Source organism: Hevea brasiliensis, chromosome 13 (genome assembly GCF_030052815.1).
Source record: "Hevea brasiliensis isolate MT/VB/25A 57/8 chromosome 13, ASM3005281v1, whole genome shotgun sequence".
In the NCBI taxonomy this organism is placed as follows: Eukaryota; Viridiplantae; Streptophyta; class Magnoliopsida; order Malpighiales; family Euphorbiaceae; genus Hevea; species Hevea brasiliensis.
Genome location: NC_079505.1, coordinates 66,827,833 through 66,854,276, shown reverse-complemented (window position 1 = coordinate 66,854,276; position 26,444 = coordinate 66,827,833). Strand labels below are relative to the sequence as shown.

General features: G+C 33.9%; 2 protein-coding genes and 1 pseudogene across 2 annotated transcripts; 1 reads left to right on the top strand and 2 right to left on the bottom strand.

Moving 5' to 3' along the window:
• Positions 1–9,731: 9,731 nt before the first annotated feature.
• Positions 9,732–11,403, bottom strand: LOC131171715 (GDSL esterase/lipase At5g03980-like). The gene is made up of 5 exons (XM_058131622.1): positions 11,035–11,403; positions 10,745–10,954; positions 10,497–10,645; positions 10,133–10,406; positions 9,732–10,046 (listed from the first exon to the last, which is right to left on the bottom strand). Exons 1-5 carry the CDS (start codon positions 11,291–11,293, stop codon positions 9,829–9,831), a joined length of 1,110 nt encoding a protein of 369 aa, XP_057987605.1. The 5' UTR covers positions 11,294–11,403; the 3' UTR covers positions 9,732–9,828.
• Positions 11,404–11,443: 40 nt separating this feature from the next.
• On the top strand, positions 11,444–14,298 carry LOC110666606 (uncharacterized; annotated as a pseudogene).
• A 7,078-nt stretch (positions 14,299–21,376) lies between these two features.
• Positions 21,377–21,965, bottom strand: LOC110640861 (uncharacterized). The gene is made up of 2 exons (XM_058133122.1): positions 21,766–21,965; positions 21,377–21,679 (listed from the first exon to the last, which is right to left on the bottom strand). Exons 1-2 carry the CDS (start codon positions 21,880–21,882, stop codon positions 21,377–21,379), a joined length of 420 nt encoding a protein of 139 aa, XP_057989105.1. The 5' UTR covers positions 21,883–21,965.
• Between the last annotated feature and the right edge of the window lie 4,479 nt (positions 21,966–26,444).

Below are 26,444 nucleotides of genomic sequence, written 5' to 3'. Positions count from 1 at the left end.
TTCGTATCCTTACTGTTCAAACCATAAGTTCTAGTGGTAGTTGATATGAACCTAGGCCTATGCATAAACCCAATGTGTGTATAGGCCCAAGTCCATTTCAAAACCCATGTTAAGCAAGAGGATGCTTACTTATGGTTAAACTTTAAGGATAAAAATCCTTTGTTTGTGAGGGAAGGATCGTCCTGGACCATCCCATGTTGGTGTGTCTAGTGTACCATAGCCTAGGATAGAATTTTTTTTCCCTACACATGAGAGTTGAAGGTATAAGGGGGCGAAGATTCAGTTCTGGAGATTTTTTTTTTTTTGTTTTGAGTCAGTCTTTGGTCCGATTTTAGTTCAGTTTATATGGTCTAGTTTTCGTTCAGTTTTCGTTCTATTGGTATGGTTCAGTTTTCATTTTGTAAAAGTAAAGGCAAAAAAAAAAAAAAAGAAAAAAAGAAGAAAATGGTCTATTCATGCATTGCATTCATGTACATAGCATACTTAGGTTAACCCTTAAATCCTTTTTTTTTTTAGCAAACATAGCCTCAAAACACATCAAAGAGACTTCCAATCAGGTCACTTGGGTTAGGGAAGGGAAAAGACTAGTAAGGATTTCACCTGCACTACTTAAGATGAAAGAAATTACTAGTGCTTGATGAAATATTGAACGCCAATATGTTTGAGCTAGAAGAGACAATTGTGGTCAACTTTAGAAAGAGGCCCTAAGGTAGGCCAATTAAGTGGCATTAAAGTTATTGAGGTTCAAATTGTGTCTCACACCCCAAGAAGATTTTTTCTAATTCAGCCAACCCTTATCTGAAGTTTTGGAGCGTCTCAAAGTTCAAGACCTCCTATAGCTCTTAGCACCCAGACCACTCCTAAATCCACTCCCATCTAGCTATGATATCAACCAATGTTGTCAGTTCTACCAAGCCCACAGTCATGACATCGACTTATGCTTTCAATTTAAGTGTGATATCTAAGACCTAATTGATGTCAAAAGAATAATTGACCCAAAAAATTAACCCAAAAGCCCCATTCCTAGCCAAAATTTCTATCTACACCAGGTCTCTACATGATCTCCATCACCCCAAATAACCCTAACAGAATTATTGACTTTATCCGACCCATCCAAAAGCCCAATGAACCTATTTAACCCATCTAAAAGCCCAATGAACCTATTTAACCCATCTAAAAGCCCAATGAACAACATTCCATAATGGTTGTTGACATTTGTGATAATTCTAGCTATGATGAGGGTCCTTTGGATGTCTGGACTGATTCTGATGAGGAGATAGTTGCATCACAACTTGATGGTTCAGTTCCACTAGTGTCTGATTTTCAAGTTGTTGGAATCTATAAAAACTAGATGGATCTAAAAGTGGCTACTATGAAGAAAAGGTTGAAGTTTTTTCTTAGCATAGGCCTAGGAGAAAGTATAGATGGTCTAGTAACTTTTCTTGAGATAAAGGGGCAAATCACGAGTCATGGTTTAGACTATGAGCTAACAGAAGAGGAAGAAGAGCTAAAGCCTCCTAAGTTCTTGAAAGAGGGGGCAATTACCTTGACATATGATTAGGGGTTACCACATGTGAAAGAGCGAAAGCATAAAATTAGCACCATTGATCTGAGGACTGCATGAAAAGCCAAACACATAAAGCTACACCCCTATGTTTGAGTCTATCTTCTGTAATGCTCACAGTAGTGATATTGATGTTTCCAATTCTGATGTACTTAATAAAGATTTCGAGGCAAAGATCAATAACATTCCCAGTCCTTCTGCTTACTTGTTTGATGTTTATTCTAATGGGCATATGCATGGCATTCATAATCATTTAGAATCTATTTTTGTTAATGCATCAAAATCGATCTCTATTAATTTGGGTACACCAAATAATCCTAAAGACATTAAGTTAGCTGAAGATTTAACCCAAGAAGAAAGAGATAAATTTATAGCCATGTTAACAAAGTACCAAGAAGCACATGCCTCGAGCTTAAAATCAGATGGCCGATTCCCAAGCCACGCTGGTGTCGCTATAGGAAAAGAGTGATCAAAAGTTGACTTAGCTAGTTATCCTAATGAGGAGTAAAATTTTATGCTATGAAGGATTAGTAGTAGCACATGTGGACCTAGAGGGAGAAGAAAAATGATATGAAGACATAAGGAGGTCTCTGGAAGTGAGAGAATACTCGCAATAAGTCTACAAAAGAGATAAAGCAACAATTCATGGATTAGCCACTCAACTTACTTTAGTGGGCAATTCGACAAACTCTTATGTGTGATAGAAAAATAGGCTGAGCAAATAATGAAAGAAATACTTGTAGGAAATGTGTGGTCCCCATATGAATGGAAATGTTCTAGTTGGAAAAAAATTTTCAAAACATATAAGGATTGGCTTGAAAAACTCCCTTATGTTCTTTAAGATTATCGTAGTGCTACAAGGACATCCACGGGGGCAACCCCATTCTCTTTAGTGTATGGGACTAAAGTAGTGCTATCCATTAAGCAAGAGGTCAAATCCTTAAGAGTGATGCTAGAAGCTAAGATCTTAGAAAATGAGTGGGCCTAGAAGAGATATGAAGAACAAGCTTTGATTGATGAAAAGAGGATGTGAGCCTTGTATCATATACAGGCTTATCGAGGAAGATAGCTAGAACCTTTAATAAGAAGGTGAAGCTAAGAAAGATCAAAGAGGGAGACATGGTTTTGAAATAAGCTCGGCTCGTCCCTTTTGATTTAAGAAGAAAGTTTAACCCAAACTAGGATGGTCCATACATAGTCAAAAAGATCTTGCTACTGTAAAAATATCAGACCTGGATGGGAATGAGTTTCAAGAACCAGTCAATTTAGACAGGCTTAAATGGTACTTTGTGTGAGACAGGCCCGCTAGGCTAAAAACCTGCAAAAGGTGGTCTAGGCAAAAGTAAAGGTCAAAGAAAAAAAAGAAAAGAAAAGAAAAAATGCTAGATTGAAAACCTGCAAAATGTAGTCTAGGCAAAAGGAGAGATGAGAGAAGATCTGGGTGGAAAACCTGAAAAGGCCATTCGGCAGGTTATAAAGCTTATTTCTACTATGGAAGGTTAGAAATTTGGCAAAACTAAATGTAAGAGGGAGTAATGGTATACCTGAATAAATAAAAAAGTTTTTATTGCATTAACTAGGAATGGATTTTATTTAATTATGATTGTGAATGTTTGTGTCTTGAGAGATACATCAAATGATTAAGTACTTGAACTGCATTGTTTTGATTTAATCTATGTCTTCTAAGTATGACAAGATAGGTGCTTGATATGGATGCCCTGGCAATTGTCCAATTTCAAAAAAAAAAAAAAAAAAAAAAAAAGAGAAAAAAAAAAGAGCTCACTGGGTGGAAAACCCAAAAGGGCCGCTTAAGCAAAAGTTAGAGCAAACCCGCTGAGATAAAAACTCGAAAGAGCATTTCGGGCAAAAGTTAGGGCACAGAGAATGGAGTTCATGAAAGAGAAGTGAGTCAAGACAGAAACCATGGGGGGAGAGAAGAAAAAAGAAAAATCAGAGAGAAATTGTATTGTGACCTTAAGGAAGTCTTTTTTGGTGAACAAATCTTCTAAAAAACTTTGAGGCTATAAGAAAGTTTTTATAAAAAGAGGTCCCCCAGAGGACTAAGTTTTTATAGAATCTTTAGTAAAATCAGCATGCCCATGATAAGAAGTAGCATACAGGAAACATAAAAATCAGAGAGAATTTTGAGACCCAGTCATTCTAAATTTTTCAAATCATGACAGATATTTTTTTGTAAGTCCTTAGACGTTTAGGGTGCATGACATAGTTGTGTAAGGCATAGAAGAACATGCATCAACATGTCATCTGTGGGTGTGTAAGGCGTAGAATAACATGCATCACCACAGTTTCAATTGTCGAACTACGAGGGGGTCTGATTCTTCCTTAGGACAGCGAGGGGGATACGTAGGTAGTTTAGGACCGCGGTCCTAAATACGAACCCATAACATTTCATGACAGATATTTTTTGATAAGTCCTTAGACGTTGTTTAGGGCATATGGCATAGTTGTGTAAGGCGTAGAAGAACATGCATCAACATATCACTTGTAGGTGTGTAAGGCGTAGAAGAACATGCATCACCACAGTTTCAAGTTTGAACTACGAGTGGGTCTGATTCTTCCTCAGGATAATGAGGGGGATACGTAAGTAGTTTAGGACTGCGGTCCTAAATACGAATCCACAACATTTCAAATCACACAGTTGCCATTGTCATGAGACCGTAGCTAGTCTCATGACACAGAGTGTATCGACAGAGCAAGATGCACTCAATTTTCACATGACATAGTTATCACTGTTATGAGACCGTAGCTAGTCTTATGACACAGAGCGTATCAACAGAGCAAGATACACTCATTTTCACATGACACAGTTATTACTGTTATGAGACCGTAGCTAGTCTCATAACATAGAGTATGTCGACCGAGCAAGATATACTTGATCCTCATAGCCAATGTTTCATAGTTATTAGAAATTTGAGTTTCACTTTGATGAAACTTGAGCAATGCTTTTGCATTGATTTCAACTTTCGCCAAAGTGGGGGGCAAACTGTAGACCCTTATTTTGTGATGAGTATGTGCATTGAGGCCGTGGGAAACCCGATGATGAAAAATTATATGACTGTAAGATGTAATTGGAGACATGGAGCTAAATTATTAATTCCGTGGCATGATCTTAAAAAAATAAAAATAATAATAAAGTTTTGGGGAAATTAATTTAATTAAATTTAAATAAAATTTTATTTTGTTTAAATTTAATATGGGCAGTTCTTAAATGGATTTAATTAAGTTTAATAGGGCTCTATGGGCCTAAGAAAGCCTAGTTAGGAATTTTAAATGGGACTCATTTAATTATTTTCTAAAAATTAAAATAACAAAATATCTCTCTCCTCCTTGGCCCCACTCTCTTCCTTACTCCCTATTGGTGTCACCCCCTTTCCCTTTCTTTCTATTGGTTGGAACACCTCACCCATATCCCAGTCTTATTCGAATTCTGCAATCGTAGTTATTTAAGTCATCTAAACTTTATCACCTTAAGACTCCAAACCCTACCACACCTCTTCCTCACTCCCTATTGGTGCCTTCCATTTTTTCCTGTCTTTCTATTGGTTGAAACACCTCACCCATATCCCAGTCTTATTCGAATTCTGCAATTGTAGTTGTTTAAGTCATCTAAACTTTATCACCCTAAGACTCCAAACCCTATCACACCTCTCTCCCAAAACCCTATAAATACCCTACTAGAGAAGGGAAAAAAAGGGGGATGGGAGGAAAGAGGAAGAGAAAATTCAGAGCTATAGGAAATTTAGAGATATTCAAGGCTCTTTGAGTTTTTCCTTATTTTTTCTTTTCTTCAAGAAGATTTTCATACAATACTTCTGAAAGGTCAGTTTTTATTGTTTTCTTTTCAAGATCTATGCCACACAATATTTTAATTCTATGCTCTTTGTCTTCAATTTATTTTATACGTTTATATAGATCATGTAATCATGTTTAATTTGAGGGGATACACAACTCTGCACATATTTAGTTTCATCTCATATTTTTATTATTTTTCTTTATTTTCTGAATCTGTAAAAAATTTGTAAAAATTATATTCATATTCTACACGAAATTCCATTAATTTTAGGCTCAAGAATCACTAAAAAAGCTTTAATATTTTATAAGTTATGGCTGTTTGAAGTTAGGGTTCCTGTAAAATCTGATTTGCAGGATATCTGACTTGTGAGCCCATATCTCCCTTGTTCCTCAATATTTTTATGTAAATCTAGTGTCTAAAATTAACTTCAGAATCTTATGAATCTTTTCCAATTGGTTTTGCATTCATATCTGTTGTGGTTAATGAGTTATGAATTTTATAAAAAAGTAGTATGATTCTGTCACTTAGAAAAGTTACGATTTATGTAGACCATTCGGCTAGGGTTTTGTTTGATTTATAAATTTTATGATCTTGTATGATATGTAGGCTATCTTCTGTAATTTTTTTATGATTTTTAGGCATGTATAACTATTTTTAAAAAATCGGATTTCTTGCTACCGTTAATCTGCCAGAATTTAGAAATTGTATATTTATGCATGTTCTTGTATTTTCTTGGGTTTTAATTGATATTTGATCTATTTTTCTGTGTTCTTTTAATTCAAGAAGTGTTATGAAGTGTTTGGATCATGTTAGAAGACTTAGACCATTAGGTAGTTGTAACTAATTAGGAATCTTAACCCTTTAGGAGACTAGAGTTAGAATCCAATGTAAATTGTTATTAATATTTTCTTTATTTCTTTTATTTTCTTTAGTTTCTTTATTTTTTATTACAAACAAAATTGGTAAGTAGCCCTAAGGTAAGTACCAAAGAGGGCATTTGCGTGGAGCTTATATGGAGCTAAACGGGAGTAAGCCAGGGATATCATTGCCATACTAAAAGAGAAGACCCTTTTTTAAGGGTAGCTTGCCCCAATGGCAACTGCATTTACCAACAGGTAAGTAGCTCTAAACTTCTCGAATAACCATTGGCATGAAATTGTAGTAATAATAGAACTTTTATTTGGTAAATTAAAATTAACTTTGTTTTTAATTTAACTGACTTTTGCATGTAAGTAATTTAAATAAATACTTTGTAAATTAAAATTAATCTTGTTTGTAAATTAAACTAACATTGGCATGTAAATAAATTTAATTTAATACTTGGTAATTGTAAATAAATTTGTATGTTAGAAATCTTTATTAGGCTGTGATTGTTTGGGCCTTATATGATATTAGAATAAATTACACATGTACATAATTAACTTAGTTCAATTATCCTTAGGGTAACTTGGTGAAAATTAATTAATTAGGTTAAATAGAAACGTAGGGTTATTTGAAATTGAATTTGTTTGTAAATTAAATTCTCAATAATAAATTAATTTTAGTAATCCGGTAAATATCATTTAAATGATTAGCAACCCCATAGTTAGGAATTACTTGTGTATGAAAATTGTGTATAAACAACAACCCTTTTGTGAATTACTTGCGTGTGTAGGATTAGAATTGCATTTTTTAGGATAAAGTTTAATAAAGGAATAATAAACAAGACTTCTAGAAACATTAGTAGAGGACTGGCACTCGAACCAATGAGGTTAGACCGGGCGTAAGGGGTGCCTAACACCTTCCCTTTACGTACCCACTATCCCGAACCTAGACATTGGGCTATGGTAATGACGGTTGTGGAAACTCTGCAAAGAGTAAGTTGCCATCCATGACCCTCGGAAGAAACACTGAATATGTCCCGGTTATTACCCGGGTGGTGACTCCTGTCTATCTATGCCTTCGTGGCATAAATCTTTAGTACCGTGGTAGTGTTATGGGAAGACGGTACTTACCAGTGGTTTGATTCTATTAGGATTGTATGAAGTGCATGTCTAGGAAATGCTGTCTAAGGAGGTGGTATTTAAGTGAGACCATTGTGACTCCACCATCTTTCCTGGGCATTAACTAGTGCATTTTATATAATTCCAATGGATGATATTTCGCCTCACGCCCCCCTTGCCCTACACTTTGTTTATGTAACTTGTTTGTTCTGACATAGGGAATTGAAATTAAGTGAGGCTTAGGGATCACATGATTAGGAACTTGCGCTGGGTTGAAGGTTGATGAATAGGAACTTTAAGCAGCCCTTCAGGATTTGTAATTGATATAGGGGCTTGTTATTATAGTTTTTGTGCAGAAAATTATGAAAGATAAAGCAAAAAAAAAAAAAAAAAAAACCAGAGAGAGAATTGAGTGTTCCTGCCTACTTTGTTTTGCACAGAATGCATGGTCTGGCACATGTATAAATCAATAAGATATTTTAAATTTTCTGTTCATTAATTCATTGTTTCATGTTTCTCTGGCAAAATTAGAGACATGAAAATGAAAATTAAGTCTATATACTTGGGAGATTTCCTTGCTGGTAGCACTTGCTCGGCAGAATTTATACGGATGAATATTGAAGAATTTGGTGCATTGTTCCTCGACAAACCTTTCAGCATTGAGAATTGCCAAATGGAAAGAGAAATTGAAAAAAAAAAAAAGGAAAGATAAATTTATTGAATCAAGCCTTCAATAAAGTTCTGTATGTGACAAGGCCCTATTTGGCTCTCATTGGCTAGGTGTCGAGTCACTGGGAACTGCTATGGACACAGAACAATCTTTCCGTGACTGCTTCATGGGGAGCAAAATATTCTCCTGTTGAGGACAGCCCATGTAGCATGCTCCTTTTAACTCGTGCAGTGCACAGTTACAGTTGCGATGATATGGCCTTCGCATCAACTCCATATCACGCGTTGATAAACAACCATCAAAGACACAGAATAGCATGAAGTCTGCCGCTCTGATGGCCATTTTTCCTCTATTCACTAGGTCCTCTTAGAGGCGTGTAAGCATGCGTTGAAACCTTTGTATGTCTTCTGAAGCATTTCTATTGAGTAGAAAACTGCTTTAATGTCCCTCATAGAACATGGAAAAATCTTGCTTTGGAGGTTTTTGAGACAGTAGTTTATACAAGTAAGATAATCGTTTATTCCTATGTTTGTTTTAGACTTCTTAGCTGTCTATTCTTGACCTTTCCTAGGTTTGCTTCTCCGTTGATCGAGGATCATCTTGTATACCCACTGAGAGAACAAGAGACATGGAAATTCAGGGAAGAGGATTGGCTTGTTCTGCTTGACTTCAACTAATCAGGCATATTTGGGGCTTAGCAAAGATTGTTATGGACATATTATATGGTTCTCAATTTTAACTTTTACTGTTATTTTTTATGATTGCTCAATTGGATCTTCTTCTGCTCACCTATTGGTTCTTTACTTTGAAGTGCTCCTATCAGTCCAAATCATGACGCATCAATTTTGGGTTGCAGATGCCATCATTCCACCGAGTATCGAGGTTCACATTATAGGCGAGAGAGATTGAACTTATAAACATTCACTTTGGTACTGGTGGTAAACTTTGCAGTTTCGTGTGTGGTTGATTACTGTTCTTTTCTTAAATAACTCTTCTCTGCATGCACACACATGGTTTGCTAGTGGTGGTGGTGATGATGGAACTCAGACTCTTGCATATTTGCTTCAAAAAGCCTTGAAATTATTTTTGAGCCTTTCCAACTGATGGTGATAGATGCCTAATTATGAATTCCATGCATAACCTTGAAGGGCAATTTCAAATTTAGATAGCGGAGGAAAATAGAAAGTGTGATACAGCAATCTTGGAGATTAATTAATATGTAGACTACACTGGAGGAATGGCATTGGCATAAAGCTTCTCTTGAGAATGTTGATTGCCTACGGGCTACAGCAGCTTGTTTGGACAGGAAACCTTGCCACAACTTTAGAACCGAAATCATTGTTTATAGCACTTGTCACTATATAAATTAGTCTAATAAAATTAATGTTAATGAAATAATTAAGCAATGCATTGAATTCCTCAAGCCCTTGAGCTGGAGTTTTTAAACGTTTGTTTTTGCTGCTATTTCTAGTCCACCCGGTAACACTCCCTGGCAAAACGTAGACAGTCACTGTGGTAGGATGCTCTATCAGAATGGGGGATATCCTCTTTTTACTTCATAAATAAGAATTTCAAGATTATCAGTGGGATTTTCTGTTGTTATTTTTTTTTTTGCATTCTAGCACCTGGCACTAGTAAATATGAATTCAACAACTACATGAGAATTGATATTAATTAACAAAGCATTTTAAAATATTTTCAATAACTAAAATCTTATTCCATTAATTAAAAGAGAAAAGTCAAATTGCATACTCTATACTATTCACTAATATAACTAATATCAAATTTTATGAAAAAATCAAACAATACATTGAAGTTTTTGAAAAATGTCACGAATGAGCCATCCTGCCATGAAGAAATAGGCTTTTTCTGTTGAATGTACTCCATCCCAACTAATACGTTCTCCAGGTTTTGGACAAACCGGTACATTAGGAGCTCCACACATGGTAGCAAGACTAAAGTCATAATCACCTCCACTCCCACAACAAGCTTTTTGTAATGATTTTGGATCAAAACCTGTTTATATCAAAAAAGTGAACGATGTCAGTTCAGTTATGTGTTATGTCTATTAAATCCACCATTTACAGATTTTGAAGACTCACCTAGCAATGCAGCTTTCCACAAAATCCACTTGTAGGCATTGTAGTAATCTCCATATACTATAGTCACATTTGAATGGTCTTCTTGCAATTCTTTAATTGCTTGCTGGAGTTGTTCATTGTGATACATTGAAAAGTTATTCAATTCTTTGAGGCAATGAAATTCATCATATGCGTTGGAATCATTGGAGTGAAATCCTGTAAGGTATATAGGCATGCAACCAATTGGAAAATTTCCGGGGACAATAATTCGCGTGGCACCAAATCCAATGACTCTCTACAAAAGAAAATTATAAGAAAATTGAGAAAAAAAAAACCAAAAAAAAAAAAAAATCAATTATCATATGTCTCAAGAAAATTAACTAACCACGACAGCATCTTTGATGGCTTTAACAACATCGGGTACCATGGTCTTCAAGTCATCAATAGTCTTGCCTTGAAAGAAAGCATAATTATAATCGTTGCCTCCAATCTCCCCAACCATGAAGAGAGATTTTCTATGTTTCTCAACACAATCTGTAAAATATAATAAGGATAAGACAATAATAAGCACAGTTATAAATATGTTAAATTTATGTTAGCAGAGAGTATATTATATAAATAATGTAAGGTGACCTTTGGACTTGTGGCAGGTTGTATTGAAATGGGTGTGCATCCAGTTTAGTTGTACGGTAAGAGAACTATTGGTTACAGGGGAAATAACTCCCTTTTCTGCAAGAACTTCCACGGGCAATGCAGTAGATCCAGCAACTGCAAAATTCACTCCATGTGTCTTGGTGGAATTTGTCAAATATGCATTAAGGAGTGGAACACCGGCTGATTTTGCTGTAAAATAAAAATACAATTTAGCTAAAACACACATGCAAGGGCAGATTATGAAACCTAAAAGAATACTTAGTTCTTACCAATGAAATCAATAATGAGCAAGCCATTGGAGCATCTGCCTGTAGGATTACCATACAAGTTTTGGCCATAGGGAAACCTAGAAAACACAGAAGCAGGGTCCTCTTGGATCAAATTGCCCGTGTCAGATATTGAATCTCCAAGGTTATATATGGCTTCAAACTCGCAAGCCATGAGAATATGTGCATTAGATCCAAACGGAATAACATAAACCAAGAAGGAGCAGAGAAACAAGGTGAAAAGAAGTTTGGAGGAAGCCATGGTTTTCGAGAGTATAGAATTTTAACGTTGGGTTTGGCAAACTAGAATGAAATCAATTGATCGATCGTGTGTCTGGAGCTGAAAGCTTTAGCTCTTTGAAGTGTCTCCAGGGGTTGTCGCAAGCAGCCTATTTATAGGCATACAAAGTCCATGCGGGTGTTGGAAATCTGAAATCAAATAAGACTTGGTCCTGGCCTGATCTTCTATCCTACTTGGATTTGAAATCCAAGCATAGCAGGATTAAAATTTACGATCAAGTTGCTTTTCTTCTTTATTCTCAATTTATATATTACATATAGTTATATACTGGGACTAGGTTTTCGAAAGTTATTTTACCGCTATTTCGTGTCCACCTACTACAATACTTCCTAGCAATACGTAAACAGAGAAGTTTATAATATTTTTATTAATAATCAAATTGAAACATATCAATTTTATTAAATTCAGTTAAAAAAAAAAATTCAGACTTGATTCAGTTTAGTCATATTTTGATTCTCATATACATCAATTTATTGATTTATGACATGCTTATTATTTATATATTATTCACATATAATAAAGTTGGTAATAAAATAAATTTTACCAAAATGTGCAATTAGTGCTCTATTTGATTTTTTTTTTCTATTTATCAATTTTACGTCTATTCCCCTAACAATTTTCAACATCAATTGAGGGCATGCATTGACTTGTAAATACTAATAGACCCATGAGATATTTAATAAAAAAAAAAGAGACAATTTAGTTAGTACTAAAAAAATTAAACATCATATTTATAAATTATATAAATCAAGGTAATTTTTTTATTTTCTATTATAATTATAAAATTATGTAATTATTTTTTTTATTATAAAAAAATTTAATACAATAAATACAATTAATTAATATTATAAAAACTAAAAGTCATAGTTATAAACTATATAAACTAATTTCACATATCAAAAATCAAATTAGTCATTTCCTAATGCAAACAAAATATAGAATTTATAATCAATATCTTTTCTCAAATACACTAAATGATATTTCAATAATCAAGAAGTTAGAAGAAGATGATTGCATAAATATCATTAAAGGTTATCTTCATCTTACAAAAATTTATTTATTTCTATTTTATTGATATCTTATTATTTATTTTTTCACTTATTTTCAATTTATATATAATTCTTCATATTTAAAATATATATTAATTCAAAATATAAAATCCACCTCACTTACATATTATTTTTATTAATAATCAAATTGAAACATACTAATTTTTTTAAAATTAGTTTTAAAAAAATATTAAGACTTGATTCAGTTTAGTTATATTTTGATTCTCATATACATCCATTTATTTTTTTATGACGTGCTTTTCTTTACATATTATTCACATATAATAAAGTTGCTATCGAAATAAATTTCACAGAAAAAAATTAATAGGTGGCGCTTTATTAGATTTTTTTTACTTGTCCGTTATATCCTCATTCTCTTAACAATTTACAACATCAATTAATAATATGCATTGACATCTAAATATTAACAGACACATGAGGCATTTAATAAAAAAAATTATAATAATAGTTATATTTTAATTAATACTAGAAAAATTGAATATCATATTTACAAATTATATAAATTAAAGTAATTTTTTTTATTTTTCACTATAATTATAAAAATCATATAATTAACTTTTTATCATAAAAAAATTTGTGACAATAATTATAATTTAATTAATATTAAAAAAATTAAAAATAATAGTTATAAAATATATAAATTAATATTACACATAAAATTCAAATTACTCACTCCTAATATAAATAGGATATTATGATATTTTAATAATAAATATTAGAAGAAGATGATAAATAATTTATACAAATATCACTCCATCTTACAATAATTTATTTACATATATTAACTATATATTTATTCAATTAAAGAATATACTTGTATTGAATAAAAAAAAAAATTAAACCGTTGCGCCGGCAAAATCCGCAGTTGAGTGAGCACTCGAGCTTAGTCCAAAGTTGGGTGGTTGGCGATGGCGGCGCTACGGGTGCCGAGTCCCGCGACTGCTATCTGAAAACCCGGATAAGGTTGATCCAAACGAGCGGAGACTTTCTAAATGGCTCAATTGCGCTCTCTCCAACGAGCCCCCTGGCGCAGCGTTGCGTTATTGATTGCGTTGGTAATTTATTCAACAAAGAGGCGTTAGTGGAGGCTTTAAAAGGCTAAAAATTGCCCAAGGAGTTCAGATACATAAAGGGTTTAAAAGGATATTTTAAATATCAAGCTAGAGCCAATTCCTGGTGAGGAATCATATAATGCAAGGTTTCATTGCCCGATAAACTGGGCTGGAGTTCAATGGGAAGTATAAGTTTTTTTGCTTTGAAGAATTGTGGCCATGCTTTGAGAGCTAAGGCATTGAAGGAGGTGAAATCGTCATCTTGCTTGGTTCGTTACAATAAGGAATTTGAGGAATCTGATAAGATTGTGATAAATGGCAGCGAGGAGGAGGTGGCTGTCTTGAGGGAAGAGATGGAGGAGGGGAGATCAAACGTGAAGGATAAGAAGCCAAAGAATGAGAAGAATGGGGAGGTGGGTAATGGAGAAGATAGTGTAGGTCTGGATTCACGGCGTTAGTGGTAAAAAACATGGGATTGCTGATGCTAAGGGTGTAGAGAATGTTGTAGGTAGGGTAGGAAAAAATGGGAAGATTGAGAAATGTTAAAGGAGTAACTAATGGTGGGTCATACATTGATATGCCTCCAACAAGGACACACCCAAGCATCACCTTGGCTGCTTTAGCAGCCATTCTCTCCTCCCTTCTCCTCTTCTAAATCTTGTTTTTCTGCATGTGTGGATAGGTGGTTGATGGGTATGAGCAGGTGTAGCAGGCAGGGGGGAGCAAATAATTGCATGTGAATTTTCGGTTGGTTTCTGAATTGTTTATATAATAACTCAGGGCGTTAATGTTGATGGGAAAGTGTATGGATGTGATATAAATAAAAAGTTCTACTTTAGTGCTCTGATGCATAAGTCAATCGAACCTTGTTTTTGAGGGTTTTTGCAGCTGATTTTTTTTCCTAGGGAATTATTATTGTCAGTGCAAGCCCAGGGAGCCCAAATAACTTTCAAGCTATAACTGAAAATAGTTAATTCAAGCTATAAGTTTTTTCTAGTAATTGGGCCAAGAGTATATAAATCCATTGCCTTGTGTTTGTGGTGATAATGGTTGCATCTTTAGGGTGGCTCTTGCTTATGTGATTGATTCTGATTGCCTAGCAATGTAGTTGATTTCAATTTTTTGGCATGAACTTTACTTTTCCAACAAATTTAACAAATGTTCCTCATTTATCTTGGTGAGAAGTTGAACAGGAAAAATGCATTCTTGATCGTAATAACCTCTGTTTATGTAACTTGTTTGTTCTGACACAGGGAACATTAATTAATGAGGCTTTGTGATCATACGATTCTGCAGGTAAAACAAACATGTGATTGGCGTCTAAAAATGATTTTCATTATTTTTTAAGATGAGTGATGATTAAATCTAGATTTCCCTGCTAATGTAGGACAGCTTTGGTTAGTTCTGTTTTCGTGAGCTTTGTTAGGAACTTTAAGCAGCCCTTCAGGATTTGTAATTGATATAGGGCTTGTTATTATAGTTTTTGTGCAGAAAATTATGAAAGAGATAGGAAGAAGAAAGCGGAGAGAGAATTAAATGTGCCTATGAGAAAGAGAAAAAAAGCAGAGAGAGAATTAAGTGTTCCTGCCTATCTTTGTTTTGCCAAGAATGCATGGTCTGGCATAGTATAAATCATTACAAATTGTTTCATGTTTTTCTGGCAAAGTTAGAGACATGAAAATGAAAAATAAGTCTATATACTTGGGAGATTTTCTTGTTGGTAGCACATGCTCAGCAGAATTTATACAGATGAAGATTGAAGATGTTGGTGCATAGTTCCTCGAGAAACCTTTTAGTCTTGAGAATTGCTAAATGGAAAGAGACATTAAAAAAAATAAAAAAAAAGAAGAGATAAATTGATTTCTGAGTTCTAAGGTTTTTTTTGTTCCCAGTCGACTGAATCAAGCCTTCAATAAAGTTCTGTATGTGACAAGGCCCCATTTGGCTTTCATTTGCTAGGTGACGAGTCACTGGGAAGTTCTATGGACAAAGAACAATCTTTCCATGACTGCTTCATGGGGAACAAAATATTCTTCTGTTGAGGACAGCCCATGGAGCATGCTCCTTTTAACTTGTGCAGTGCACAGTTACAGTTGCGATGATATGGCCTTCGCTCGATCTCCATATCACGCATTGATAAACATCCATCAAAGACACAGCATAGCATTAAGTCAGCTGCTCTAAGGGCCATTTTTTCCTTTCTTTCCTATGGCCTTTCTGGAGGCGTGTGCGTCTGTTCTTGTATATCTAACTCTGTGATTTTGAATGTGTTAAAACTTTTGTATGTTTTCTGAAGCATTTATATAGAGTAGAAAACTGCTTTAATGTCCCTCATAGAACATGGAAAATCCTTGCTTTGGTGGTTTTTGAGACAGTAGTTTATACAAGTAAGATGAAAGTATATTCCTAGGTTTGTTTTAGACTTCTTAGCTGTCAGAATGACCTTTCCTAGGTTTGTTTCTCCATTGATGGAGGACCATCGTGTATACCAACAGAGAGAACAAGAGACATGGGAATTCAGGGAAGAGGCTTGGCTTGTTTTGGACACATTATATGGTTCTCAATTTTAACTTTTACTGTTAATTTTTATGATTGCTCAATTGGATCTTCTGCACATCTATTGGTTCTTTATGTTGAAGTGCACCTGTCAGTCCAAATCATGACGCATCAGTTTTGGGCTGCAGACAGATGCCGTCATTCCATTGAGTGTTGAGGTTCATATTATAGGTGAGAGAGATTGAACTTGCACTTTGGAGGTGGTAAACTTTGCACTTTTGTGTGTGGTTGATTACTGTTACTTTGTGGCAAAGGAACTGCCTTCTCCCATAACTCTTCTCTGCATGCAAACAAATGGTTTGCTAGTGGTGGTGATGATGGAAATCAGACTCTTGCATATTGCTTGAAAAAGCCTTGAAATTATTTTTCCACATTTGCAACTGATGGTGATATGTGCTATGCTGTTTATTAGGCAGTAGAGTGTGGCCTTTTGAGAAATGAAACATGCAAAAAAGTTGAAATTTTTTGTGATGTTGAATAACGTTTTTTAAGAGATATGCATCTGTGACTTTGTCAATACAATTAGTTGTCTCATTAATTGTGTCACTGGACATACAACAAGATTCATTAATTATCTTCCATTTAATAATATTTCACTATTTCTTCTATATGTAGATGATTATTATTTTTCTCAATGCAATCTCTTGATGCACAGTTGAAATAAATTATTAAACATATAAAGAACACCTAACAGAGCCGAATGGAGCTTCAGTTTTTATGTTCATTGTTTCTGTTTGAGCACCTCAGTAGCAACTGAAAATGGTGAGTGGTAAAAGTACTTTTGCAGGATGCATTTTTACACAATTTATCCAGTAATTCACATGTTTGGCACTTTATTGCTTCAGAAGTTACTGGCTAATATGGCAATTTATTTGCATATTCACTCTTTAATAAAATTGTGCCATAGATGTTTTCATGTTTTGCTTTTTGTTTTTTTTTTTAATTTTTATTTTTAAAATTTTATACCAAATAGATTGGCTTTGGTATAATAGAGTTACTCCGTTTGTGACCTGAAGCTCACCAGCTCGAGCTACGAAAACAATTCCCTGCAAAGCTGAGGTATGGCTGCATACATTAATCTTGAGTGCTTGATGCATTTTTTTTTGTTTTTAATCTTGTACTGATGATGAATTTGAACTAAAAAATTTCTGAAGTGGAGAAGACAAGAAGAGGGCATTAGTATAAAACAGATCAAATAGCAATTCCAGTGGTTGCCACCATTATAGTCTTATCCTACGATATGATGACATTGGCAGCACACACCCAAGACCCAACCTTGACCTTGTCCCAGCCTATGCAAATCTTTTCCTGTGCCAAATTTAGAAGTAGACACTAATCTTACAAGACTATAGCTTTGAACTTTGCTATAATTTCAACAGCTAGCCAAGCTCTTGGCATTTCAACAAAAGTAATAATAATAGAAAAAGGGGAAAAAAAGGTAAAAGAAGAGGAAATTAAAAGTGTCACATCTGCATATGTGAATGTTTATGAACATAGAAGCCAATCGTATGATGCCTTTCATGGATCATAAATTATGTTTCTGTTTTGCAGCATAGATAATTTTATGCAAAAACAAAAGAGGAGGAGACTTAAGAAGGAGTGCAGAAACAAAAGAGGAGGAGACTTAGAAGGAGGATTGATGCATACATGCTTTCATTATATGTGTGATTGTGAAGTCCTGTTCCTCTTAGAATGTTGCGATATTCTAATCAATAACTGTGCCTGTATGTAAAACTACAAGTAATAAAAAAAAATGAAAGAAAATCAGCATTTTCATGCATTAAACTCCTTTTTCCTTTCGGTTGTTCTCCTAGGAAAATGATAGGCATGCACATCAATGCAACATCTGCTATGCTATCATTTTGAAAAATTCACTTGTATTCAAAAAAATATTATGGGATGACTGTGGTGAATCCTACGTATTGATTCCTCTTCCCAATGTTATCTTCATTTGAAGTACTGTAGGTCTAGAAACAGAAAACAGAACATGCGCGCGCACACACACACAAGAGAACTAGAAATTGCTTTTCAGTTCCTCACCTTTTTCTTGTAAATCGGTCACACTGAGCCTTCTATATTGTTTATTTTTTGTCATACATCACCCTTGTGAGGGGACATACTCTTGTACCTCTATTTGTTGGTTCCAAGTATTTGTTCAATGAAAATTGAGAAGGGAAATGGAAGTTGCTATAATGATTTTGGTGGACGGAGTGATAAATCTTTTTCTAAGAATTGGCACTGGAGCAAACACCTTTGCAACTAAAGATTCCGAGTCTACGTTTTGTTATTCACTATCATTTTGCAAACTCCCCCCAACTCCAAACTTTTTTTTTTGTTATAAATCGAACTTACGTTGCCTACAATGTCTATGATTTCACATTGTTCAAACTATAACGTTAGAGAAATCACCTCCACCCCAGCAAGAGAAGTAAAGCAAAAAGAAAGGATAAGAAAAATAAAAGAGTTGTACGAGGAAAATTTTGGCTTTTAACTTGCTGAATATAAAATAACTATAGAAAATTGCTCGTTTTAATCCAATAACACGTGGAAGATACACATGCCTAACCCTCACCCAAGGAAGCTCAAATGCTTTCCTGTTTATATTAAGAGCTCTAAGATTTTTGATCCTTGCAAAAGACGTTAAACCTGTGAAGAAGTTACAGAAATGCTTCTGTGCAGAAAAAGAAATTGACATGTTATTGCGGAATAATGCAAGGCAGTTCCGGTGAGTTGTGACTGCATTTTTGTTTGTGGTTCGATGTAGAAAGCGGGAAATGACTTTCACATTAAGAAGTATAGAATTTACACAAATGTGCTAGGAAACATTGTTGCTCAATTCCTCTAGATAGCTTCATCTCTTGACGTGCACGAGAGCACAAGAAATATGGAACAGAAGTAACAAAATAGCCTGTCAGTTCCTAGCCTTTTCTTCTAGCCAACTGCATGAAATCTCTATCAGCTTTTGTTGTCTATTGATATAGCTTCATGAGGCTATTCTCGGTTCTTTTTCAACTAATCACTGCAAGGAGAAGAATGACAAGAGAATTTGAAAGCTATCATGGACAAGGAACAATCTGTCCTGTTTCTTTGGGAATGTTACACTTGTTTTTTGAGAACAAGCACCTTTGAACTTGTGTAATGCACACTTGCAGTTACGATGGTATGGCCTTCGCTCGATCTGCATGTCATGCATTGATAAGCTTCCATCAAAGACACCACAAAGCATTATGTTGGCTGCACCAGTAGTCATTCTCTCCTCTTTCTTCTCGGGCTCTGAATCTACTTTCTTTTTAATAGGTTGGTTGCAGGTGTTTATGTGCATAACAGTGTGTGACTTTGGATGTTAGAAGCTTATGCTTGCTTCCCAAAGTGCTTATAGAGAGCAGAGTAGAGGTGTAATCTAGAAAGGAGAAAAATAAGGTAGTATCCGTTAATGCTCCACGTAGAATCCAAGAAAAACATGGTTTGAGAATTCTTATCTAAAGTGAAAGAAATTGAGGAGAATAACAAGGTTTGGCTTGGCTAGCTTTTTAATTTGTTCTATGTTAGGGCTTTCAGCATAGTGTTCTCCGTGGGAATTAACTTCTTTTAACTGACTATGTTCATAGAATTCCCATTTTGTATTCTTGAACATGGTTAGCAGTTGTGCTATTTTGCATCTTTAATCTTCCACAAGACTCCTATGGGTATTGGTGTTTTAACTTTGATTACTTAATGGTTTTGGATGATAGATGGTGACTGATGTTATTCAAGAGTACCTGCATCTTTTTTTGATGTTATTCAGGATGATAAGTGTTCCCCTATCATTCATCTTATTTAGATAGTATAACGAATAACATTTTGTGAAAGTTGTCTATTCCAATGCAATTAAATTTGGTTTGATTTAATGTTTGAAAAAGTTCTTAGATGCATCAAGGTTTATAAGAAAATTTATACATCCGATTTATAAAAAAATCAAATAATCATGTTCTGTAATGAGATTCACCATATTTTATAATAGGATTCACTATTATTTTAGTGATATATCAATTTTTAATTAGATGGTATATACATCCGAGTATATGTAAGAATCACTCTAATATTTAATACAATTAATTGGATTGCTAAACATGCCTTTGGAAATATTGCAAGATTCAATTGCTAATTGTTAAATAAGAGTTTTTTCCTTTACTGTATTCATTGAACTCACCATATATCTCATTAAAATCATTAAATTTTAATTTAAAAAAAAAATACTAAAGTTTTATTTTTTAAATCACTAAAACCAAATTCTGATCTAATTTGATCCCAAAATATTGACATTCGAAGTGAGAAGCAAGGGCGAGTGAGCTAAGAGTGGTGAAAGAAATTCACAAACAAGTATTTGTAAATCTCACTACAAAAAAAGTGATTACAGGGGACACATAAAATTGTCCCCAAAACTATGAATAATTATTCTTAAAGGTATAGGGGACGACATTAATCGTCCCCACCTGTTGTCATCTTTACCTCAGTATCCTATTTTATAAGGGACGATAAATCATAATGTCGTCCTTAAAAAAAGAGACGATAGTCGTCCCCAATATGGGGACAATAGTCGTCCCTAATATGGGGACGACAATCATAGTCGTCCCCCTATATGGGGATGAATGTCGTCCCCATTGTCCAAACTCAAGGGGGACCATAATCGTCCCCTATAAAAGGGGGACGATGCTAGTCCCTAGTTTTGGATCAGACTCAAGGGGGACCGTAATCGTCCCCCTATTAAAAGGGGATGACATTTGTCCCTATTTAAAGAGGATAATACTTGTCCTCAATTATGGAGACCATAGTCGTCCCTTACTATTAAAGGGACAACAGTCATCCCCTGATAAAAATTAAATAGAGATAATTTTCGTTCTCATATTCTCATATTTTGTCCCCTATAAAGTTGCTTTTAATATTGGGATATTATATTTATAATTATTAAAAATATTGATGCTCGTAAATTTCATGTTTAATTCAAAACAACTATATGATAAAATTAATATTCAACAATAAAACGCAACATAAGTTTTAAAGTATGATATAACAATAATTTTTAAGTGTACGTAGCTAGTTTGCAAAATAAACTTAAATCTACCTACTTTTATTCCTAATTTGTTCATACTTGATAATATTCAAAATAAAACTCCTATGATAATAGTAGTCTTCAAACTCTAATTCAACTTCATTGCTGGTCTGTAAGCCTTCATCACTCGATCTATTAATTCTACAATAGATTTAAATAAAAGGTCATTCAAAAAGTAGTTTTTCCAATTCATGAAATTAAATATATCTAAAAGGTACTTACTATTGTTATATCCTGACTTTCTGATGATTTGTATCCTATCACACTCTCAAATCTTTTAAAAAAACTCCAAATTGCGCTCTTGTTGTTCCTTGAGTTGAGCATTTAGTTGTGCTATCTCATTATTGCGTTGTTCTTGTTCCTTCAAACAAGCATTCAAACTTGCTACCTTGTCTCTCAATTCATTTAATTCCTCATTTCTAAAACCACATGCCATTCCTCTAGTGCTTGCTTTGTATCCTAATCCTTTACCACGGACATAACCAGATCTAACACCAAACACCTCTTTTAAGACATCATCTGGAGTAGGACCAGTCTCATTATCATTTGTTGGTTGTTTCTCAATCCTTTGCATCTCTTCCTACAAAATATAATATTAAATATGTGAATATTTAATATATAAATATAATGTAAAAATATTATTAATTTCATAGTCAAAATACTTACATATATCCTTGATGATTCTGGATCATGCCATTGTGTTTGGCCTTGCTCATCCAAGAACCCATGTGTAGCCATCCAGACTTCAGAAGCATATGGTACTTCACCAATCTCCTCATCCATTTGTAGTATTAATTATATTAACCATGCATTATATAACATAATATAACTAAAGAAAAGAAATAACTATGAGTAAATAGTTTTTTTTTTTTTTTTATAGTTTACCATATCATACTCTACTTGCGCAAAAGGAGTGGGACCAGTTGAAGCAATAATTCTTTGACTAGTACGATTATTTGTATTGGTGGAACATAAGGCCTACATGATATTGATGTTAAAACAATATTTATTTTTTGCCATAATAGAAAAAGTAATTAAAAAGTACCTGAAACTCCTCATTAGCAAAAACTTAGAACATTTCCTTAAGTATCCACAGTCTATCCTTCAGGAACATGTTGCAATCATTCACCATCACTTGAGTACTTCAAATACTTTAGGTGTGCTTGTTTTTCCATTTGCGGTATAATATTTTCATCTCATAGAAACAATAGAATTCAAACTTAGCTTTTTTTATCTCAGCCGTGTCAGGCTTCACCTTTTGCATTTCCTCAAGCTTCTTCCATTTTTCTGGACTCTCAAGACTTACATCAAAGTAATCCTATAAAATTTAAAAATTGTTCTTAATTATGTAATATCATGTATTCATCTTATTTGGCAATTTAACATAGAATATAATAAAATATAATGTGATATGATTTAAAGGATAAAAAGAATTTTTTCAAACAAGAAACTCTAAAAAGCATATGAAGTTAACCTGAATCATACTCCATAAATGAGTACGATATCGAGCTTCAATAGCATTCCAAGGCTCCTTAGGTGACCCACAAGATCTTGCACAATATCCTAACTGTAACACCCCTATTTGCATAGCCTGGTATATTTCACTATTCCAGTGACTGGTGTCGGTCCTGATAATTAAGGGGATTAGAACCATACTTAAGACAACTAGATAAGCCATAAACACAAATAATTAGTAATTGTCAATTAGTTAAGTATAAATAAGAAAAACAGAACATAAGAAGTTAAATGAGCCGAGAGTCACAGCGATGGGTGACCTTCTCGGGAAGGATTGCGAAGTCGATTTAAACTCAAATTCCGAATCGTAAAATGTGACGCTGTGGTCTTTAGGACTATTGTGAACACAGTGGAAAAGAGAAAATCACGAAAAAGAATTGTTAAGCTAGTTAAATAATTAAGTCAGGGAACCAAAAGAAATATTAAATTATTTGCAAACCGGATTGAACCGGCGAGGGGCAATTTGGTCAATTGACCCCGAGAGCTGATTCCTGACCTAACTGTCAAATAAAATCAAAGAAAAGAAAATTTCGAAATCAAAAATTAAATTAAAGAACTAATGAAAAAATAAATAGAAAAATAAAAGGAAAATGAAAAAGGTGAAAAGAGATGACATCATGCATGACATCATGCATGATGCCATAAATATTATAATTAGAAATTAAATTTTAGATAAATTGTGGTCTTCCTAAAGATATAAAAAAAAAAAAGAAAAGAAAAAGAAAAAGAAAAAGAAAGTCCTCTTCTTCATTGCCATCACTCACCTCTCTCTCCCTCACCCTCACTTTCCTCCATTAAAGCTCATTTTGAGCTTGAAGAATTACTTGATCTAGCCATAAATCCCATAGTTCCCTTAATTAAACTTGGTCTTTTAGTCTTGAAAAGAAGCTTGAGCAAGAAAGAAAGAAGAAAAGAAGAAGGGAATTGAAGTTTTGGAAATCCAAAGTAAGGTTAGTAAGCAAACTTAACACTTTTAGTTTGATTCTTGCATTTTTAACTTATTGAACTTAGAAATAAACTTTAAATGAAAAGAAAATTTTGTTGAGGGACCATATGTAAATTCCGCCAGCTTGATAGGGTGTTGGATTTGATAGTGTTTAGTTAAACTAAACATGAATTAGAGCTTAAATAAGGTTGAATATGTGATTAGTGTAATGATTTGATTAAGGAATTGATCAATGGCATGAACTAGGGTTTTGGCTTCTAGAGTTTTAGAGACAAAAATGTGAAAATGTGTTAAATAGTGTGTTGGACTTGGTTTGAGGTGAAAAATGGTCATTTGTGACCAATTGGAGTATGTTAGAAGTGTTGGAACCAAATGCAAATTCGGATTGCTTAGGTTCATGCTGTAGGCAGCAGGACCAAGGTCCCTTTCAGGGACCGAAACTGAAAATTTACAAGTCCAATTAGTGTGAGACCAATTGGGAATGAAAATAGACACAAAATGGAACATTTTTCATTTAGGAATCATGCCCAGAAAGTGACTAAAACCTAGTGAACAAATTGACCAAATCCGGACTTAGGCAATCTGACCTGTACAAAAATGACCAAATGAACTTCATTTGGCCATAACTTGGGCTAGGCAGGTCTAAATGACTTGAAATTTTACCAATGGAGAGCTGAGATATAGACCTAAAACTTTCATGAAGAACACAAATCCAAATTATGCCCTTAACCAAGTCATTTAGCCACTCAAAGTTGGTGACCTAAAACTGCCAGAACCAGTTTTGGTGCCCAGAAATCTGGGTTAAGTCCAATCCGGCAGCCATGGTTCAAATAGCTATAACTTGAGCTACAAAACTCCAAATGGAGTGATTCAAAAAGGAGAATAAATTTAAGACATTAAGGGACAATTTCTATGAAGAAAACTTAGCCCAATTCTAACAGCAAAATGACCAATGGAACAGTGCAACCTAAGACACCAAAACTGAAAATTGGCAATTTTGCTTAAAAGACCTAAGTTTTGAGAAAATAACCAAAACTAACAAAATTGGTGACCAAAATGTGGTATGTGGGTGAAGTTGGAGTTCCTATACCTATTAAGCCTTAGAAAGTCAACAAATTGACTTGAATAGTACCATGAATAGTAACCTCAACATGAAATTTGCAAGAATGTAAGTTTAAACATATTGGAATTAGTTATTGGAATTGTTATAAACTAAAGATACTGAGACACTATAAATTTTGTGTATAACCTAAAAAAGACTCGGAAAGTCTGAGAGACTGAGTCAAGGCCTAGAGGTGACTCACGTCAGGTTTGTGCACAATAAACCCTATTTCAGCATTTTATCCTTGAAAATTTGATTTAGTACGCATTATGAGTTTAAGAACTATTGTGTTGCCACTTTGTGATGAAATTGTAACTTTGGAAATTGATTTGATTTTTGTATGCAATATTTGAATAAAATGTTTGAAATGGATTTCTGATTCACACTTAGCATGACAGTGCCATATTATTCCCCCATTTATGGGGTTAAGATCGATTATTTTCCTCCCTCTCTAGTTTACCAGTTGAGGTTGTAGATCGATGAGTACTCATTAGCTAGCTAGCCACCTTCCTCATTGATTTCGATTAGTGGGGTTGCAGATTGCTTTGTCGTGGTGTACAACACGGCATTGATCGGAAATTTTGTGTCATGACTTAAGTTATGTATGAATTGGCAACACTGTGTTTATTAAATTATTTGACCAAATATTGCTATAATGAGTTTTGATAAATTGTGAAATGTGATTATGAAATATTCAAATTGTGAATTTATCAATGAATGTTTTATGTACTGCATTTCAATTTTTATTGTGCACCACTGAGTATTTTTATACTCAGCGATAGCTTATTTTGCTATCGCAGATAAGGGCAAGGAAAAAGTAACAGAGTGAGCTGCTGGATTGGCAAGAACTTCTTTGATCACTTTTGTATGGGTATTTATTTATACCCTTGTAGTTAATTGATGTAAATATTGTAATGTTTTATGTATCAATGTAAAGTTGAGCAGTTGTATAATAAATTGTAATAATGGTATTTTGGATTTTTTTTTTTGTAAATTAAGACCTGTATATGTAAATTAAATTTTAAATGCAATGTGAATGAAATTGTGAAATATTTTGAGTTGATAAATTTTTGTTGAATTGTGGAATGAAATGGAATTGAGTTGATTTGGGTTAGGAGTTGTGAAAAATTTATTGAAAGTGTTTTTCTCAGGTTTTTGAAGAACTGTTTTCTCAAAATACAAATGGCACTCTACCGAAATTTTTATAAAATTTACGAAAAAATAAAAATGAATAAAAATTTTTACTAATTTTTAAACTTTGAATAAATGATTTTAATTCCTACCAAAACGCTCACCACTTCCAAAATATAAAAAAATGGTTTTAAAATCCCTTGTAGTGTGCTTAATGAATTATCGGTAGGTGAAGTTCGGTAGTTCATTAGGTATTCTACGGGATCATGTTATGCCTTACAGAGGGGTAAGGTGTGACACTAACCATGATGCCAACTATCTTTCATGTTCACTAATTGGTCAAAAATATTTTCCTTGGGGTATGAAGATAATCAACTTGTCCTTCTTTCCATTTATCAACTTATCAAGATCAATGCCTTTGTACAATCCCCTACCACTAGCCAAATGTCCTAAATTTTAAATTTTTGACATCAATTTTAATTTTAGTTTTAATAACTGAATTTTTGAGATTAAAATAAATATTAAATATTATGGGTTAAATTAATAAAGTTAAAAATGAATGCATGAAAAGGAAGTCCCACTCATAATGACTGTCAAAGAGTAAGAAAAATGATGAAATCTGCCCAAAGCTTGGCACTTAAATCTGATTCA

Bases quoted from the DNA above. Each gene is read 5' to 3' on its own strand.
- LOC131171715 (XM_058131622.1), bottom strand. From the start codon at position 11,293: ATGGCTTCCTCCAAACTTCTTTTCACCTTGTTTCTCTGCTCCTTCTTG. The intron at 10,646-10,744 runs GTCACCTTACAT...TATATTTTACAG, and splicing joins AACCTGCCACAAGTCCAAAG to ATTGTGTTGAGAAACATAGA. The intron at 10,407-10,496 runs GTTAGTTAATTT...TTTCTTTTGTAG, and splicing joins CCATCAAAGATGCTGTCGTG to AGAGTCATTGGATTTGGTGC.
- LOC110640861 (XM_058133122.1), bottom strand. From the start codon at position 21,882: ATGGATGAGGAGATTGGTGAAGTACCATATGCTTCTGAAGTCTGGATG. The intron at 21,680-21,765 runs GTAAGTATTTTG...TATATTTTGTAG, and splicing joins CAGAATCATCAAGGATATAT to GAAGAGATGCAAAGGATTGA.